Source organism: Physcomitrium patens, chromosome 6, assembly GCF_059467195.1.
Source record: "Physcomitrium patens ecotype Gransden chromosome 6, ASM5946719v1, whole genome shotgun sequence".
NCBI classification, from domain to species: domain Eukaryota; kingdom Viridiplantae; phylum Streptophyta; class Bryopsida; order Funariales; family Funariaceae; genus Physcomitrium; species Physcomitrium patens.
In genome coordinates, this window is record NC_143415.1 from 4,128,375 (window position 1) to 4,145,394 (window position 17,020).

Genomic DNA, 17,020 nt, shown 5'->3' on the forward strand with positions numbered 1-17,020 from the left:
GGAACTACCAAGGACAAGGTTCAATGTGTCTGTATTTGCTGCGGTAGAAAATGCTTTACCCCCAATGCAAACCCATAAAAATTGAGTATTGAAAACCAGGAGTTTTTTTGTCATTAACAACGCAAGCATGAGGTTTGTATAATCAGTGTGGGAAAATGGATCCGGAGAATGTCTTGGACGCATTCACATTGCGCTCTTTCCCAGGTCCTGATCTACTCTATATATATTATTGGCACCTCACTTTTGACTGATCGGGACCTGAGGCGTGGACGAGCCCCAGGGACTCGGTTTGGCGAGCCTTTTCTTAGTTAGTTGTAAGCTTCAATTGCTGAGGTGGGTGTTGTTGGTCTCTTTTGCTTTGACCTTGGCCTTTGGTGGGAGGTCTAACTAAGATTGTTCCCCCACCATTCACAATAACTAGATGGTTACTTTATGTGGTAATAATAAGGGTAGTGAGGAACAGGGCTTTGTTGAGTCTGTTCCTTCCTGGTAGCATGAATGAAAACTGAAGAACCTTGAGCTCGTAGAACAGAAGAGAAAAATTGGAAGAGAATTTCACAGACTGATATACATGGAATTGCATAACCTTCCTAATATCCTATTCTTTGTCTATCTCGAATGACTTTTATCTACACAAAACAAGGTCTGCAGCACAACTTGAGGAAGCTGGATGTGGTGTCATTCTTTCCAGATTTGAGAAGACAATGGATTTTTTTTGTTTTGAATTTTGTGTTTTGTGTTTTGTGTGTATGTGTTTTTTTTGTTTGTTTTTTTTTTTCTCATGTGGAGGGGAATTTTAAGGAAAAGAATATAAGGAACCCATGGTCAACAATATCTTGTTTGTCCATGTTGAAGTTAGTAGTTATCAAGGTAAGCTTTTGTTTCCCTCTTGTGCTATCATATGAAGCAGCATGCAATGTTTGTACTTTGGACATAGTTTAAAACATGTGGTGGTAACAACATTGTTGTCTTTTTCATGCTTGAGTTGGCATGTTTTGTGTTTTTTTTATATAGATAAGATGAAAAATAAAAATAAAAAGTAAGGCACAGTTGAGCAATCTGTGTGCAACAATTGATGCTCATTGTAGTATTGTTGTTGCTGTGTATATTTCTTAGCACACCTGGTTATGTTAGATTCTTCAATCTTTGGTGCACCAACTCAAAAAAACCTCAACCATTGGTGGTTTCAGATTCTAATGGTGGGCTCAACCTCAGTGACATTGTAAGATATTCTTTCTTTCTCTCTTTATTTCCTTCTTTATATTGTTTATTGTTTGATTTTTTCAATTTTTTCTTTTGGACCATCCTATCATAGTTCAATGAATACAATTACTAGACTAGATTTACAATGCTTTTATAAAGGTTATTCAGAAATTGATGTATAATACAAGCTAGATAATTTTGTTGTGGTCACACTTGAGTAGTAAGGCTCATTTTGGAAAAATATATTCAAACAAAAGTTGTGGTTTAGTATGGGAAACCACAAAAGGCAAGTACAATCCATCTTGTATTAAACCCTAATTTGAATCAGCCAATGACCTCCATATCTTTACTTTTTGTCACACAGGGAGAGACTAATGGCACCTCCCTTTCATGCAGTTGGTTACACTTGAATGGTGTTTCGTTCCAATTAAAGAACCACAGATGGAAGCTCCACAATTTGCCATTGAAAAATCCACTAGGGGAACATCAAAAATGCAGGAGGACCATTCAGGAGTCAGAAAATGCCTCAGGCATTGGATTTGCCAGCATGGGTTTGAATGAGAGAATTCTCACCAATACAAATACAAAGAAGGGGGCAATATCCAGGTTCTTCTGTTGGTGAGGCTGCTATTCCAAGGTCCCCTGAAGGAAACCTCAAAAAGGCAAAAGGCACACTAAGCTGAACAGCGCCATAGAATCTATCGTATTGGAACATGGGAGCCGTATGTACATAGGATGAACACCCGAGGGAAACGCGCTGTATTTATGAGACCCTTCGTCTCAGCTGTAGACTCATTCTGAGCCTTGCACGTTTTCCTCGAAGCGTTGTCTTGTCGTTCATTCTCGAGGCTGCATTCTTCTTCGCATAAGCGCGATGCTGTCGCCACTGTTGCCAGCCTTGAGCTCCTGCATTCGCGGTCACTAGACTAGAACAAGCCTACGCTCGCCCCCTGGATTGATTGCATATCGTGGCGTCGAAATCGGAGCATTTTATCGTCGGACGCCTTGACGGGGAGTATCGGTTTCTGTTGGCTCCAACATTCTCGGCGGATTCTCTACAGGTAAATGTTGTCTTACTTGACTTGCAACAGTGATTATGGAGTGGTACTGATTTGCGTCTTTAGACTCCAAGCCTTGGTTTGTCTATGGCGCGTAGGAATTTGCAGACAGGGGTGGGAGGTGGGGGAGAGAGGAAGCGGAAGAGTGCGGCTGGTTGGGGTTGTGGAATAGGGGAGTCCTCGCGTCCGTCTTTGTAGTGCGCGCTCCATGTTTCCAGGAGTGGTGCCGGTAGGGCGGTTGGTTGGGAGTGGGGGGAGGTCTCAAGGTTGAAGAGTCATCCTAGCTGTACAGTGCGGGGGCGAATCATTGCGTGACCGCCGCGTCATGGTCGTGTAACTTAGGTGACGCTTCCGTAATTTCTCGTAGGTTCAAGTACTTGGCCTTCCAAGACTTACTTGTAGAGTGGGAGCTTCGAAGTGATCGGAGTTTATCTTTCTTTTTTCTTAGTTTTTATTTCACCTTTTTCCCCTCTGTATTCCTCATTTCCCTCAGGTGCCCTAGCATGGTGACCCTTGAGAGATTGCTTATATGATCTCGAGGCTGCTCCCAGATGTGCCATTAGCTCTTGCTTGCTGATTCTTAGTGGAGCTTTTTCATAGCTTTCCCTGTCACCTTGCGCGTTGAGAACTATCGAACAGCGTCTTCCTTTCATTTTTGACTCTTCGTTCCGTGTTACGCCGACTTCTTGGTTGTAACTCTTGGTGCATGACGGTGTTAAGAATCGGTTGCATTGTGTGCGGCAGCTTGTGCTTATGTACTTCCAACCGTCAAAGAGCGATCGGAGCGTACATATGAATCTTTTGTCTCTGTTCTATTGTCGAGCGTTCTCTAACTTTTTGAGGGCTCTCGTTGGCTGTTGTTTGCACCTCAGTCTCAGTTCGCTGCCAAAGACGAGTTGCTGTGAGAGGAGATTGAATTGGCGTACCGACGGTTTCTTACAGGTCTCTGCGCTGCGATGCTTCTACAACGACTACGAGAAACTCGAGCTTGCGATTGAAGACAAGTAGTGAAGAACAGATTCCCGAACTTCGTGTGCACAGTTGGTTTCTGATTGCGGCATTGTAAAGTTTCGCTCATTCAGCACGAATCACGACCATGGCTGCATCAAAGAAACTCACGAAGTTCCTGAAGAAGGTTTTCCACGTCCCATCGCACGGCCATAAACCATCTTTTTCTCGACATTCGAGCGCTACCTCGAATTCATTTGATTCATCCTCTCTCGGAATTAGCTCGGGGCGGTCATGGGGGAGCATGGCAGATGTTCACTGCTACGACAGCGACGATGAGCACTCCAGTCTTCCAGCTGATGTTCCAGCAGGTTGTCTTGCGGTGTACGTTGGCAAGGAGCGAAGTAGGTTTGTCATCCCCACTTCGTATCTCTCGAACAGCGCCTTTCGGGCGTTATTAGCGAAGTCTGAAGAGGAGTTTGGATTCTGTTGCGACGGAGGCTTGCGCATCGCCTGTACTCCTGATGTTTTTGAGCATTTGCTGTGGTGGTTGAACGGTACTACCCCCGAGTTTGTGGAAGAAGTCGAGGTCGTGGGACAGGATTGTTCCAGGTAGAAGCAGGTTGATTCAAGCGGTTTAGAGTTTGGAAACTTTCTCCTCAGAATGTGTTGCGAACTGCTGCACGCCGGTATGCATCTTGTGTGGAGATGAAGCATCTTTGACCCCTTGCATGTGAAGAGGTTTTGAGGATGTCTGCTCCCTGAGATTCGGTATGGCTGAAAGGAGGAAAACCTCTCGCAAGTCGCTTGTATGTATTATAAACATACATTAAAGGAAAGAATCAGAAGCGTAGTACGGAAGCTTAGAAGGCGTATTTCAGTCAAAGGCCCTGCTAATCCGTCAGCAAAACGTTGCTGTCGCAACGTTTTGTAAACTGTGTATAAGAAGTTCAAACGGGAGCTTTAATCCGCGACAAGAAGCGTTTGGCACCAAGAAGGGTTTTTGGAACGCGCTCCTTGAGCGTGGTACTTAGCTACACCCTCTTATGAATTCGTTATTCTTGCCTCTTAGCATGTATAACGACAGGAGCTCGGCCGCAAGACAAGTTAACTCGCGCTTCCACGCAACGTTGCCTCCGAACATAGGTTTCTGGAGTTTATGGACATATTCGCACAGAGCGCTTTTCCTTACGAAGCATCTCTTTCTAAAAAGGAATGACTGCGTTGTAGTTGAACAGGATGTAGTATTAGTTGCAAGAGTGTTCAAATTTGATGGACCTGGCGTGTTCCACCGCCCTGCTTCACAGTTTTGAGAGCTTATCATGTAGGGATTATGACGACAATATCTAGAACTGCAATGAGAAGGTACTCCTCTCCGCATGGAGGGAAGCCTCTTCCCTGCCAGACGTTTCTAAGTACAGGAGTGTATTTTGGACACTCAACCAAGGAATATGCGTTTTAGCATGTTTTGCAGACTTAGTCTGTATGTTACGAATGAGAATGCTACTTAGATGATATTTAAATAACACAATGCTGTGTATGTTAAACCTTGTGATTCAACTGAAAGTTTTGCAACATGTTCTGGTTTTTTAATCGGAAGATAACCTTGTATGCTCTAACTGTTTTTTCTTTTTCTTTTTCTTGTCTGCCCTTTTCTCTTTCTCTCTTTTCTTCTTTCTTATAAACATCATGCGGTTGATAGGACCCCTCTTCCACATTTCTGAACATATGGATCTATATCGTAGCTTTTGACATATTTGTGATGTTTAATCATTCCAAATACAAATAAGGTGTTATCCTTGAGAGGTGTGTAAACGCTTCAAAGCAACCATGTGCCAAGCATGAGGAGTCTGTCACAGCCAGGAGTCATGCCACCAGTGCCCTGACTCATATCCTGCAAATTGGCCCTGACGAAAAGCAGCATTCGATCCATTCTAAAACTCTAGCTATGAGAAACTTCTCCTTGGGCATCTCTGCAACATCCACATATTATGATGCAGGAAGGGCAAGGAAGTGAGCTGAATCTGACCAGACACACTTGTCCTTTCTTCAAGGCAGGGCCACTTCAGTCCTTAAGACTGGCAGGTGAATTGATTTAGGGAGTGTCTACTTGAAGCCCTGGAAGGAAGCTGTTCTAGTAGAGTTGATTGATGTCTACATTGTACCATTGATCACTCAGAACTCGCCTGGTTAAAATCATCCATTGTCACATTGACTGTGTTGATCATCTTGTCTGTTTGAACAATTGCATTGTCCTGAACATGCAACCAGGTCATCTAACAAGATGCACTTCAGCCAGACTAGAAGGCAGACCCCAATCTCACCAGTGTGAGATTGCCTTACCAGGTAGAGTTTTGTGCTTGTAGTGTGTGTTATTATTTTTATTATTATTGTTGTTTTGTTACTTTTCTCCCTCTTCCTTCTCTCTCTTAGTACAGTGGTACATCTGACTTTGCAACTGATTTGCATGTGATGACTTTCTCATATTCAATGAGGGTAGTTGGGGTGCCAGATTGCTTGCTTATTTATTTATAAAACAACAAAAACAAATATGTGGCATCCCCCCCCCCTAAATTAATAAAGATAGGAAGCATGAGCTTCCAATGTTTTAACACTTTATTATTTGGATAAATGTTGGAGTTGTTTAGTATGCAAGTGATTGCTTATGATAAATAAATAAATAAATAAATAAATATAAATATATATATATATATATATAGGGCTGGTGATTATGTATCATGATTCCATTGACTAGAATCAAAGAGTTCTATCTAAATATACTAATATTTCTGTACTTAAATATTTTCTTAGCTATCCAAGTTTATCCTACATACACAAAAAATTAATACTGAAATTTATCTTTGGTAATGTGTGTGTGTGTGTGTGTTTTTTTTTTTTTTTTTTTTTTTTTTGTACTCTATTTTTTTGCCCAAATCATTTTCTTCATGTTCAGATTGCTCCAGATGTTGTCATCAAAAGGAGCCAATAAGCATCTTGTCTAACTTTTCTTTGCAAGAAGAGCCTATTGGGTTGATCACCATTGACGGAGATAGTGGCATTAAGTTCTTTTAACAATATTTTTGTCATGGAGGTAAAGGTGCGGTGAAAGCTAAATGTTTTTACACAAGAAGTTTCACAAGAAGCTGTAAAAAAACCTTATATTGTAGACTTTTGAGAGGTTCAATTCTAAAAAGAAAAGAGGTTGTTTTAATATCTTTGTCTAATAAGTGGTCTCTTAGTTAAAAAAATATTCCATAAAATAAAACATATAAATAAAGATTTTTTTCTTGATTAATTATTTCTCAAAGAAGCTTATATAAATTTTTTTTTATTGTTTTAGTATATATTTTATAAGTTAAGTTTAATAGGAAAATAGGCATTTGGTTTTTCAAAACTGACATTTATCTGATTTTATGTACTATAATAATATTTCTACAAATACTATTTTGTGAAAATAACTTTAATAAATTCTATATTTGATGATGTTCAGATAGTCCTTTCCAACTATGTTCTATCATTTTAAAAAAGATCAATAAACACTTCATCTAGTCTTGGTGATTTTTAATATGCTTTTAGAAACAAAAACTTTCAGTTCTAATAATATTAGGTGTTCAGTTAGAGAGTTTTTCAAATGTTTTGTAACTTTTTGCTTAATGCTATTTGAAATACATATATTGTTTGTCTCTAATTTTTTAAAATCTAATAAATTATAATAAAAACTAAAATAGAATTCTAAAAATGCTTATTTAATTTGATATTGTTTATTATCTATATATTATAAAGAATTTTATGATTTAATTAATTGTAGATAATGAATTTTGTCTTTTTATTATATTAAAATATTTATAAGTACATTTGTGATTCATATGTTTTCAATAAATCTTTGCTTTGCTTTAATATTTTCTAATATTTTAATAGAAACTTATTGTTGATTTTTTTAGAGAATAAATTGGATCTTTAATAGTTTTGCTTTGCAATCAAATTCTTGTTTGAAATTTTAGAAAACTCTAGCCTTACAAAAATTCTTATAAAAATGGATTAATTTTTTAAATATTGATGTAAAATATACTTATTTATTAATCTTCGCCTAGATTTTATTTAATTTTTCTTAAACAATCAAGTCTTAAAAAAATATTTATTCAATAAATATTTAAATATTCTTTTTACTTGTATGAGAATTTATACAAATTTTTTTATATAATAAAATATTGTATCTCTTTAATTCTATAATAATCATATACTTTAAATTTTTTTAAAAAAAATATATCTGCAAAAATAAAAACAAAAATCCAATCTTACCAAAACTCTTATCTTTTTTCTTAAATTTTTATATAACTACTAAATTTGATTACAATATAAAAATATTATTATGAATAGAAATAATTTTAAAATATATTTTATATGTTATCTTTATTTTTTTAGTTTTTTCTTAAAGAGTATTTTTTCCTAATTTTTTTTTAATATATTTTGATTTTTTTCTAAGGTCCAAAAAAATCTATTTGAAATTTGATTATTTAATTTTGAGTATTAATCATTTTTTAATTAAAAATTTGTTTGAATACATTATAGAAATATTTTTTAAAATTCTATATTTTCTATTTATTCAAAATTTTATTTTAATTTCAAATATATTTATAAATTACATCTATTTATTTATTTTTTAATTATAACAATAAAAATAATATCAATTCTTATAGTTTTGTATTAAGGACAATAACTTAAAAAATATAATTAAATAAGTGAGATCTATATTAAAGTAAGATGACATAAAAGTAATAAAATATGTATATATACATATACAAAAAAAAATCGAATGGTTGTTGCAAAAGAAAAAAAATATACAAACCCTTGAAATTAGACTAGAAGCAAGAAATAAGTTGATAAGAGTGAAAAAAATCTCACTTCTATTTCTATGTAAACTATCTAACTAAAAAACTACATAGTGATGTTTTATAGATCATCCAATAGATGTTCAACTTGTAAAACAATGTATCTAATTTACAAGGTAAGTTTTCAATATATACATTATATGGCCAACTTATACAAGAAATAGACAACTTGTGCAACATATGGCCAACTTATAAAGAAAGTGGTTAATATGTGCAACTTATAGCTAATTATAGGCCAAAATTTTAATCTATTAATTACTTATAAATATTTAGAAAGTCAAATTTATCATCTATAAAGTTTCTAAGAAGCTTTTTTAAAAGGTATTATTAAATTAACTTACTTCTAGTTAACTCCTCTTATCTAAGTAAATGCTAGTATTGATATGTATATTAGTGACATTATTCTTCCTTCTAAGAATAAGTTCCAAAAGTAGTGGTGATCACATAGTGAAGAAATCTAAGATGCCGCAAATTATATTTGCTACATATTCTAATCTTTTTTATATTGAAGGTAGTTGATAGGCCCTCTAAACCATCAATAGTATTCTATACTATGAAAAAAGATAATCAGGTTATTTATTCATTGTTGAGGCCTTCATAACTTCTTTCAAAAAAAATATTTGAAACATTATTAGGAATGGTTTCTATTTACAAAAATAGCACTAAATATCACAAGTTTCTTCTAAGATATAATATCAAATATGTTGTATCTTTTTATTTTTTATTTTTTATTTTTTTATTTTTTTAAATAAATTTATCTCTATTATATTGTTTAGAAGATTGTGACAATAATAATGGCTTATTTGATAAATCTGCAAAAGATAGTTCTTGAGTTGAATCTATTGATTGATGATTTTTTATCTCTTTGACATCCCAATAAAAAAATAAAAAAATAAAAAATCCACATTTAAAAAAATGATAGAATAAAATCTTTATTGGACATGCTTTGCTATATAATAAAGAATTTTTTGACTCTTTTTCTTAACTTTTATAAATATTTTCAATAAAAAATATTAAATTTATTTTCTATATTTGCATGATTCTTGGATGGCTTCTATGTGTGTATACTAATATCATATCCATGCAAATATACAAGATATTCCAATCTATTTTGACGTTGCTTTGAGTCTAATACTTCTATTTTAAATTATTAATTATTATCTATTTCTATTAAAAGATATACTATTTATCTTTTTTGATATATTTAGTATCTTTTATGGTTTAAGAAGAGACACATGGAATATGCAATGGAATTTTATAGACTTTGATAGGTATAATTGTTATGCAATTGAATTGATCTCTTTACAAATAAAAAATGGTCCAAATCTATAATACTCTAACTTATTACAAAAAAAAAGTCTTGATATTATAACAAAGTAATTATACCTTCTCACCAATGTAAAATTGAGATTTTTACTTGCAATTGACATCTATATTGATCTTTAGTCATTCTTGAGCTTTCTTTAATTATGCCTTTATTGTTGCATATAGTTCTAATAAAAAAAATTAAAATCTTTTTCTACATGATTATCAACTTTTGATAAGTCAAAAGTATTAAATTATAGATGGTAATCATAATTAGCATAGAAAAGATATTTTTGAATAAAAAATATATCATACTATTACAAAAAATTCTACTGATGGAAAAAAATTGTCTAAACATCTTCATGGTAGTTAATGATATATTTCAAATATAATTCCAAAATTTAATTCACTTATTCTATTTTTACATTAATTTAAAGATAGAAGGCTAAAGATAGTTTCATACCTACTTTCAATATCTTAAAAAAATAATTTAAAACCTAAATATAAATTATTTTTTTCTGTTTAATATAATATCTTTTAGTAATTCATAATAATAATAAATACTATCAACTAAAAATCTAGTTGTTATTTTGTATTTGTGATATTTTTTATAAATAATACAAAATATGCCATCTTAATGAAATAATATATTATTACAAATATAAAGTTATAAAAACATGAGATTAAAAGATTTATAATTTAATTTTATTAAAAAAATAACCATGATTATTCTTGTATAGGTAGTAATAAAAAAAGTCTATAAGATTGACAATAAAGATATAATTTTTAATCTTAAATAAATATCATATAATTTTATAAAGTCTTTAATTTTTTTCTATATTTGAGGCTACTAAAAATATCTTGAGGTTAATTTAAAGTCTTATTATATCTAAAATATTATGCAATTGAAATTTTTTGGCGAGCTCAAAAGACACATAATTGTACTTTATCTTTTGGAATATATAAGTGTTTTTAAAAATAGAAAAAAAAAATTTGAATTCAAACTTAGAAATATTATAAGATTTAGAAGAATTAATCTTATTATCATGAACTAAAAGTTATAAGACCATATTTAATTGAACTTGATAAATAAATACTGAATTAAAAATTAATCAATTTTAAAAGAATTATTTATTGTTGATCAAAGATTGCATCTTTTTTTTATATATAAGATAAGAATATCTAAAAATATTACTTCATGAATTTTATTGGTTTCTTAGCCAATAAATGATATTGAATATAAATCCTAACAATGACGTTTTTTAATTGACTTAGCAAAAATTTAAAATATGTATTTACATAAAATACTTGATTTTCTTTTAATTTACATAAAAAAAATATAAAACTAGAAGCACCTTCTAGATAGTAATACTATTTTTTAAATGAATCTATAATTACAAGAAACTTATTTTTTTGAATCTTATAATTAAACTTGGATACTAAAATATTTCTTGAATAAAAAGTTACAAGATAAAAAAATTTATTTGCTCCTATTTATAATAATATTGCATCTTAAGAAAAATTTGATGTATTTATTTTTATAAAAAGTTTCTTAAAAAATTATCTCAATTTTAGATTGATAACATAATAAAATTATCTTTAAATATTAAAATATTGCTTCAACTTCATTAGTCTCTTTAAATTTGGCTTTATATGTAAAATGTATCATGGATACACCATACAAGAGACCAAACAAGAAATTAAACAAAAGAATTTTAATAAGAAAGCTAATAAGAATTTGATTAAATTTGATGAGTATAAGATCAATACTAAGAGAGGTAAGCTAAAGCTCTAAGAAATGTATTGTTAAGATAGAGGACCCCCTCAGCCTTGATTCTAATATATACTAGGTATTAGAAAGCTCCTTGAGAAGTTTTTATGTTGCTTGAAGATGAAGGAATTCAAGAAAGCTTCTTAGATAACTTTCTTAATCATCTTCAATTTTTCTAGAACATATTAAAATATTCTAAAAACCTTTTAAGAATCTTTTAAGAATCTTTTAAAACATACTAGAATATTTTAAGAATATTTTTAAAATCTTCTTGTTGGATGTCCATAATATTATCTCTTTTTTTAATTCTAAGTTTCACAAAGAGCATTGGTTTTATATTTTCTTTCTTTCTTATATATAATATTATAGTATTAGCTTTATAAAAAAGTTATTTTAAAATAGATTTAGATTTTTGAGGATAGTATTGATGAAACTCTTGTATCTTTTGTGACACATTAACTAAAAATTCTATTAGTTCGTATGTATGCTCATTGATATTGTAGTTGCACCAATGAATAAAATACTCCAACTTGTCTTTTCTTTATTGAGAATGAAGGATCCTTTCTATCTCATATTCCATATGATTATCTATTTCAATGTAAAGCTTTGATGGTTGTATTCTTTATAAAATAGTTGATTCTAAATAAGCTTCTAAGAAAAAAACATGAAAGACTCGATGTACCTTCATAGATATAGGTAGTTCCAACCAATAAGCCATTGGATTGATTTGCTTTTGAATATAAAATGGCCTCAATCTTTAGTAGTCCAACTTATCACAAGACTAATTGGTCTTAATATTTTTTTGATGAAGCTATATTTTATCTTTAATTTAAAAATAGGAGATTTTTGTAAAAATTTATTTGAAGTTGCTTTGTAAGAATCTTGAGTTGCTTATAAATAGAGCTTCAAAGTTGTCTAGAGCTGTAATAATTGTTTTGCAAGATCTTCAATTATTTGATTTTCATCTTTAGATTTATCTAATAAATGAAGCTTTGAATGGTAACCATAATTAAAATAAAATGGTATTTGCTCAGTTGAAGCATGAAGAGTATTATTATAAGCATTCTCTGCTAAAGATAAATACAAAGTCCATTCATCTTATTAATAATTGATAATACATTGCAAATACTACTCCAAAACTTAATTGACTTGTTCTATTTGACTATGTGTTTGAAGGTAGAAGATAGAAGAAAGTTTAATACCAACTTTCAATATCTCAAAAAAGTATTTTCAAAACTTTGATATAAATTGAGATTCTTGATAAAAAATGATGTCATTAGGTAGGCCATGATGTCAATATATATTATCAAAAAAGAGTCTTGCTATTTCTTTTCCAAAAATTACTTTTTGTATGAAACAAAATGTGCCATCTTTTTAAGTCAATCCATAACAATGTAGATAGCATCAAATATAGTCAATGGTAGTAGATTAGTGATGAAATCTATTGATATTGAAGACCATAGTTGCTTTGAGATTGATAGTGGCTATAGAAGTTTATAAAGACGATGTTGAAAATTCTTGAATCTTGAACAAATGTCACCCAAGAAGACAAATTCTTTCATGGTCTTTTATATTTGAGACCACCAAAAATCGTAAGAGATAAACTCAAACATTTTATTGAATAAAAAATTTCTTGCAACTAAAAAATCATGATGAGATTGAAGAACATGAAGTCACATTGATCTTTTTGAAATATATTATCAAACTTTATAATATAAAAGATCTTCTATGATCTTATATTTTTTGTTGTTAAGGTATTATTTGATATTACAAACTAATGAATTTATAGTTGATACTACACAAGTTTATTCAAAAAAACTTAAATCAACAGTTATAAGTATAGAAGTAGCATATAGACAAAATTGTTCAACTACAATATCAATGAGCATACGTACGACAAGACTTGAAGTATATTGTTGATCAAATCCTGCTTTTTAGACCTTTAGAATAAAATATGATTTCCTTGATAAAGTGTTTGATAGTCCTTGCTGCTTTTCTAATTACTCCATTACAGCTTGAACTTTCTTTATATCCATTAATAAGCCTTCATTGGATATAATATATCCAAAAAATCACACTTTTGATTGATGGAATACATATTTTTTTAATTTGGCATATAATCCTATATCTTATAATTTTTGTAAGATTAATCTCATATATTCCTAATATTCTTTAAAAATCTTAGAATAGATTAAAAAATCATCAAGATAGAAGATAACATACTTATTTAGGAATTCTTAAAAAATATCATTCATCAAATGTTAGAATATAGCTAGAGCATTTATATTCAAAATGTTATCTTTTATTCATGTCTTTGTTTAATTTGTACCAAATTATATGCTCTATGGAGATCTATTTTGGTCTAAATCTTAGCTTAATTGAATTATTTCAAAAGCCTTGATATCAACAATAATGGATAATGATTCTTCATTGTTATTTTATTGAAGCCATCATCATATTATGTATGTTCTTGAAAATGCATTGGGCACCTGGCTATAAAAGGTAAGAAAAAATTCAAAAATGATTCTACCAAGTCTAATAAAGCTTTAAATAAATTACAAGTAATTTCTAATAAATCCAATAAAACTTTAATCTATTGAAATAAATCGAAAAGAAGTCAAAAAAAAAAAAAAAAAAAAAAACAAAACAAAAACAAAAACAAAGAATTTCAAAACAATACTAAAAGTAAAAATCTTAGTATAATCTTAATTGAAATACTAATTGAATTTTAATCAAATTTTAAGTCAAATCCTAATTTGAAACCTTAATTGAATCTTAACCAAATCTTAAGTCATATCATAATGAAATCCTCGTAAAATCCTAAATTTTAGACAAACCTTAATCAAGTTCTAAACCAAACTTTAAAAAAAGTGTATTCTTAAACAATTCTAGACCAAATCCTAGACTTAACCAAATCATAAACAAACCTTAAACCAAATCCTATAGCAAAATGGAACCTCAACAATTAATAATCAAATTATTGATATAAACTCAAAATTTGCATATCTTTTAGTATCTTAATTCAAACATAAGAAAGATGAAATTGATTTTACTTACTAATTAAAAGAAATGCAAGATAATCCAATTGGGTATTGGGTAGCCTCTTACTTCAATTTGAATGCTGAATTTTTAGCACCAATACCTCCTTCTTGAACTATTGAATTGCTCTTTAATTTCACTTAAATGTTGAAAATTGAGTCTAGTATTTGCACAAAAAATTTTTACTTCAATCCAATTGAAAAATTGTTGAAGATCTTAGAAATACTTAGTGACCCTCAAACTCCAATTTTTGAGATCTCAATCCACAAAAACCTTTATACACTTCAATCTAACTATTTAATTGATCTCAAAATTTGCACATATATTTAAAATTAATACATCAACACACTATCCAAAATTCATCTATATACACACTACAAAACTCAAGAAATCCTCAAATTTGTAAATATATTTTTACTTCTCAAAATCCAAACCAACTAAGAACATCACTAATTTTGAAAATCCTTCAAAAACTCAATATTGATTCAATTGACATAAAATCAATGCTTAAAAATATTTCTTCAAGTTTGTTCTGAAAATCCATTCTTTAATCTACCAAAGAACCTTAAAGTTGCCATATAGGCGTGGTTTTATGCCTTGGGGTCTGATTTAAATCCAAGTTGACAATCGATCCTCTTTGAATATTAATTTTTAATAATTTGAATTAAGTTTTATTTTATCCTATTTTAAACTCTCTCCCAAATATTCTTATAGAAATTTCTTACATCATTTACTTTGTTTTGGCTTATTTATACCTCTATGAAGTAAATAGAAGTTCTTTCTGTAAAAAAACATCATTAAGATTAAATCTTTTACTACCTTTTTATTTTTTATCTTTAATTTTTTATCCTTAATTTTTTACATCTTTTTGACAAGCTTATCTATAATAACATCTATATTTTTATTTTTACTATAGAGTTGTATTACCACACAACACCATGATAATTAACACACATTTATAAAGATCCATCTTTTTTCTTTACAAAAAGTGTTGGTGTATTTATTAGAGATTTTGAATGCCAAATAAAGTTCTTTGTAAGATTTTTGTCAATGTAATCTTTCAATGCTAAAAGCTTGTTTTGTAATAGCTTATAGATTGGGCCAAATAGTAGTTGAATTTTTTTTTGAAGATCGATGGTACAATCATATAGTCAATGCTTTGGCAATATATCAATATTTTTCTTTTTGAAGACATCTTTAAACTCCTTACATTGCTTTGACATAGCTATTGACAAGTTTGCTTCTTCATGAACTAAAGTTGTATAAATAACAAATGGAATTTCTTTCTTAGTTGTCTTTATAAAAGTCTTTGATTCCAAAAATAAAGGCTTTGTTGTTGATGACTTCTTGATAGATTTTGCCTAAAGGAATTTTATAGGAAATTTGATGGTATAAAATCTATAATTTAAAGATGGATAATATCTTTTTAACCATAAAAGTCTTATTCTATTAGAATTGAATGAGGTTCTAAAAATATTGAATATTATTTTACTATTGTAGTATTTAAATACTATTTATAATTATATGATATCATAAGTGTCATTGCTTGAAAAAAAAGATCGACCATCTATTACTTCTATATGTACAAATTTTGACTTTTGTACTTAAATAATTTTATGAAGTTTAAAAAATTCTTCATCTAAAAAACAAAAAAGTACTCGTGAATCTAATAAGGCATTTATTTGAAGTTTTTGTGGGCCAAGAAATAAAGGTATAATAAAACAACAAGTAAGTTGAACAAAGAGAGAATGATCTTGATAAATTTGAAGTATTGAAATGTCCAACCACATGATCTCTATTGTAATTAGGCCTCTTCATTATCCTAAACAATTGTACTCTTAGTCTTGCTTATATGTTGTTTATTTGAACAATTCCTAGATTTGTGACCTTTTTTATCACAATCTAAGTATATGCCTTATTAAAATTGATATTTTTTAACTTTTATTATAAGAAGTTTGAATCATATTGCATCAATTTATATATCTTTAGCTTCAAAGTATGAAAGTTATATATTTTTTGAAGCAAAAAAGTACAAATTTTTAGTACATTGTTTTGTTAAAATCCATGAGCATTGATCTTAATGGCATTGAAATAATTAATTATTATAGTTCATAACTTGGTTGATAACTTCATTGAATGTTTGAAGATGAGATAATGATAATAATAGGTCTTTTACAGCATCTTTTAGTCTCTAATTGAATTGACTTATAAGAGCTTGTTCATTCCAATTGATGTCATAAGTCAATTGCCTAAAATCAAATATATAAACTAATGTAGAGCATGATCCTTAATGTTGTTATGTTATGGTTCGGCTACTATGTGAAAATAATATATATATATATATATATATATATATATATATATAATTTATTATACAATGTAATGAGATCCATATTATTAGATTTTAGTTGATTATAAAATGTGGTTAGATTACTAATTTGAAGTAATTAATTTAAAAAGGCTGTTATTGAGGTTTATTTTATATTAATAATAGTTTTATATATTTAGATCTACCTTTATTAGATATTGGTGATTCTTAAAATCTTATTTTATTTCTTTTATTTAGTATTTAGGATACTTATTACATAAAACTTATCAAAAAAAGGATAAAAGAAGGATTTATGTATAAAAAAGGATAGTTAAGCCAACCATATAGATGAATAGAGATGAATGATGAAAATCTCCATTCTTATTAGTTACAAGTCAAGCCCAATAGGCTTCAAGGAGGCTACTTGAGGCCTTATTAGAGATTAGGATTATTCTTTTGAGGCCATTTGAACATCAAAGGCTAAATTTGTCAATTTTAG

The 17,020-nt window shown here is 29.8% G+C and overlaps 1 protein-coding gene across 1 annotated transcript; it reads left to right on the plus strand.

Moving 5' to 3' along the window:
* Positions 1–2,009: 2,009 nt before the first annotated feature.
* Positions 2,010–4,688, plus strand: LOC112283099 (uncharacterized). Its single transcript, XM_024521414.3, has 2 exons — positions 2,010–2,264; positions 3,134–4,688. The coding sequence occupies exon 2, from the start codon at positions 3,358–3,360 to the stop codon at positions 3,823–3,825; it is 468 nt and encodes a 155-aa protein (XP_024377182.1). The 5' UTR covers positions 2,010–2,264; positions 3,134–3,357; the 3' UTR covers positions 3,826–4,688.
* Positions 4,689–17,020: the final 12,332 nt, after the last annotated feature.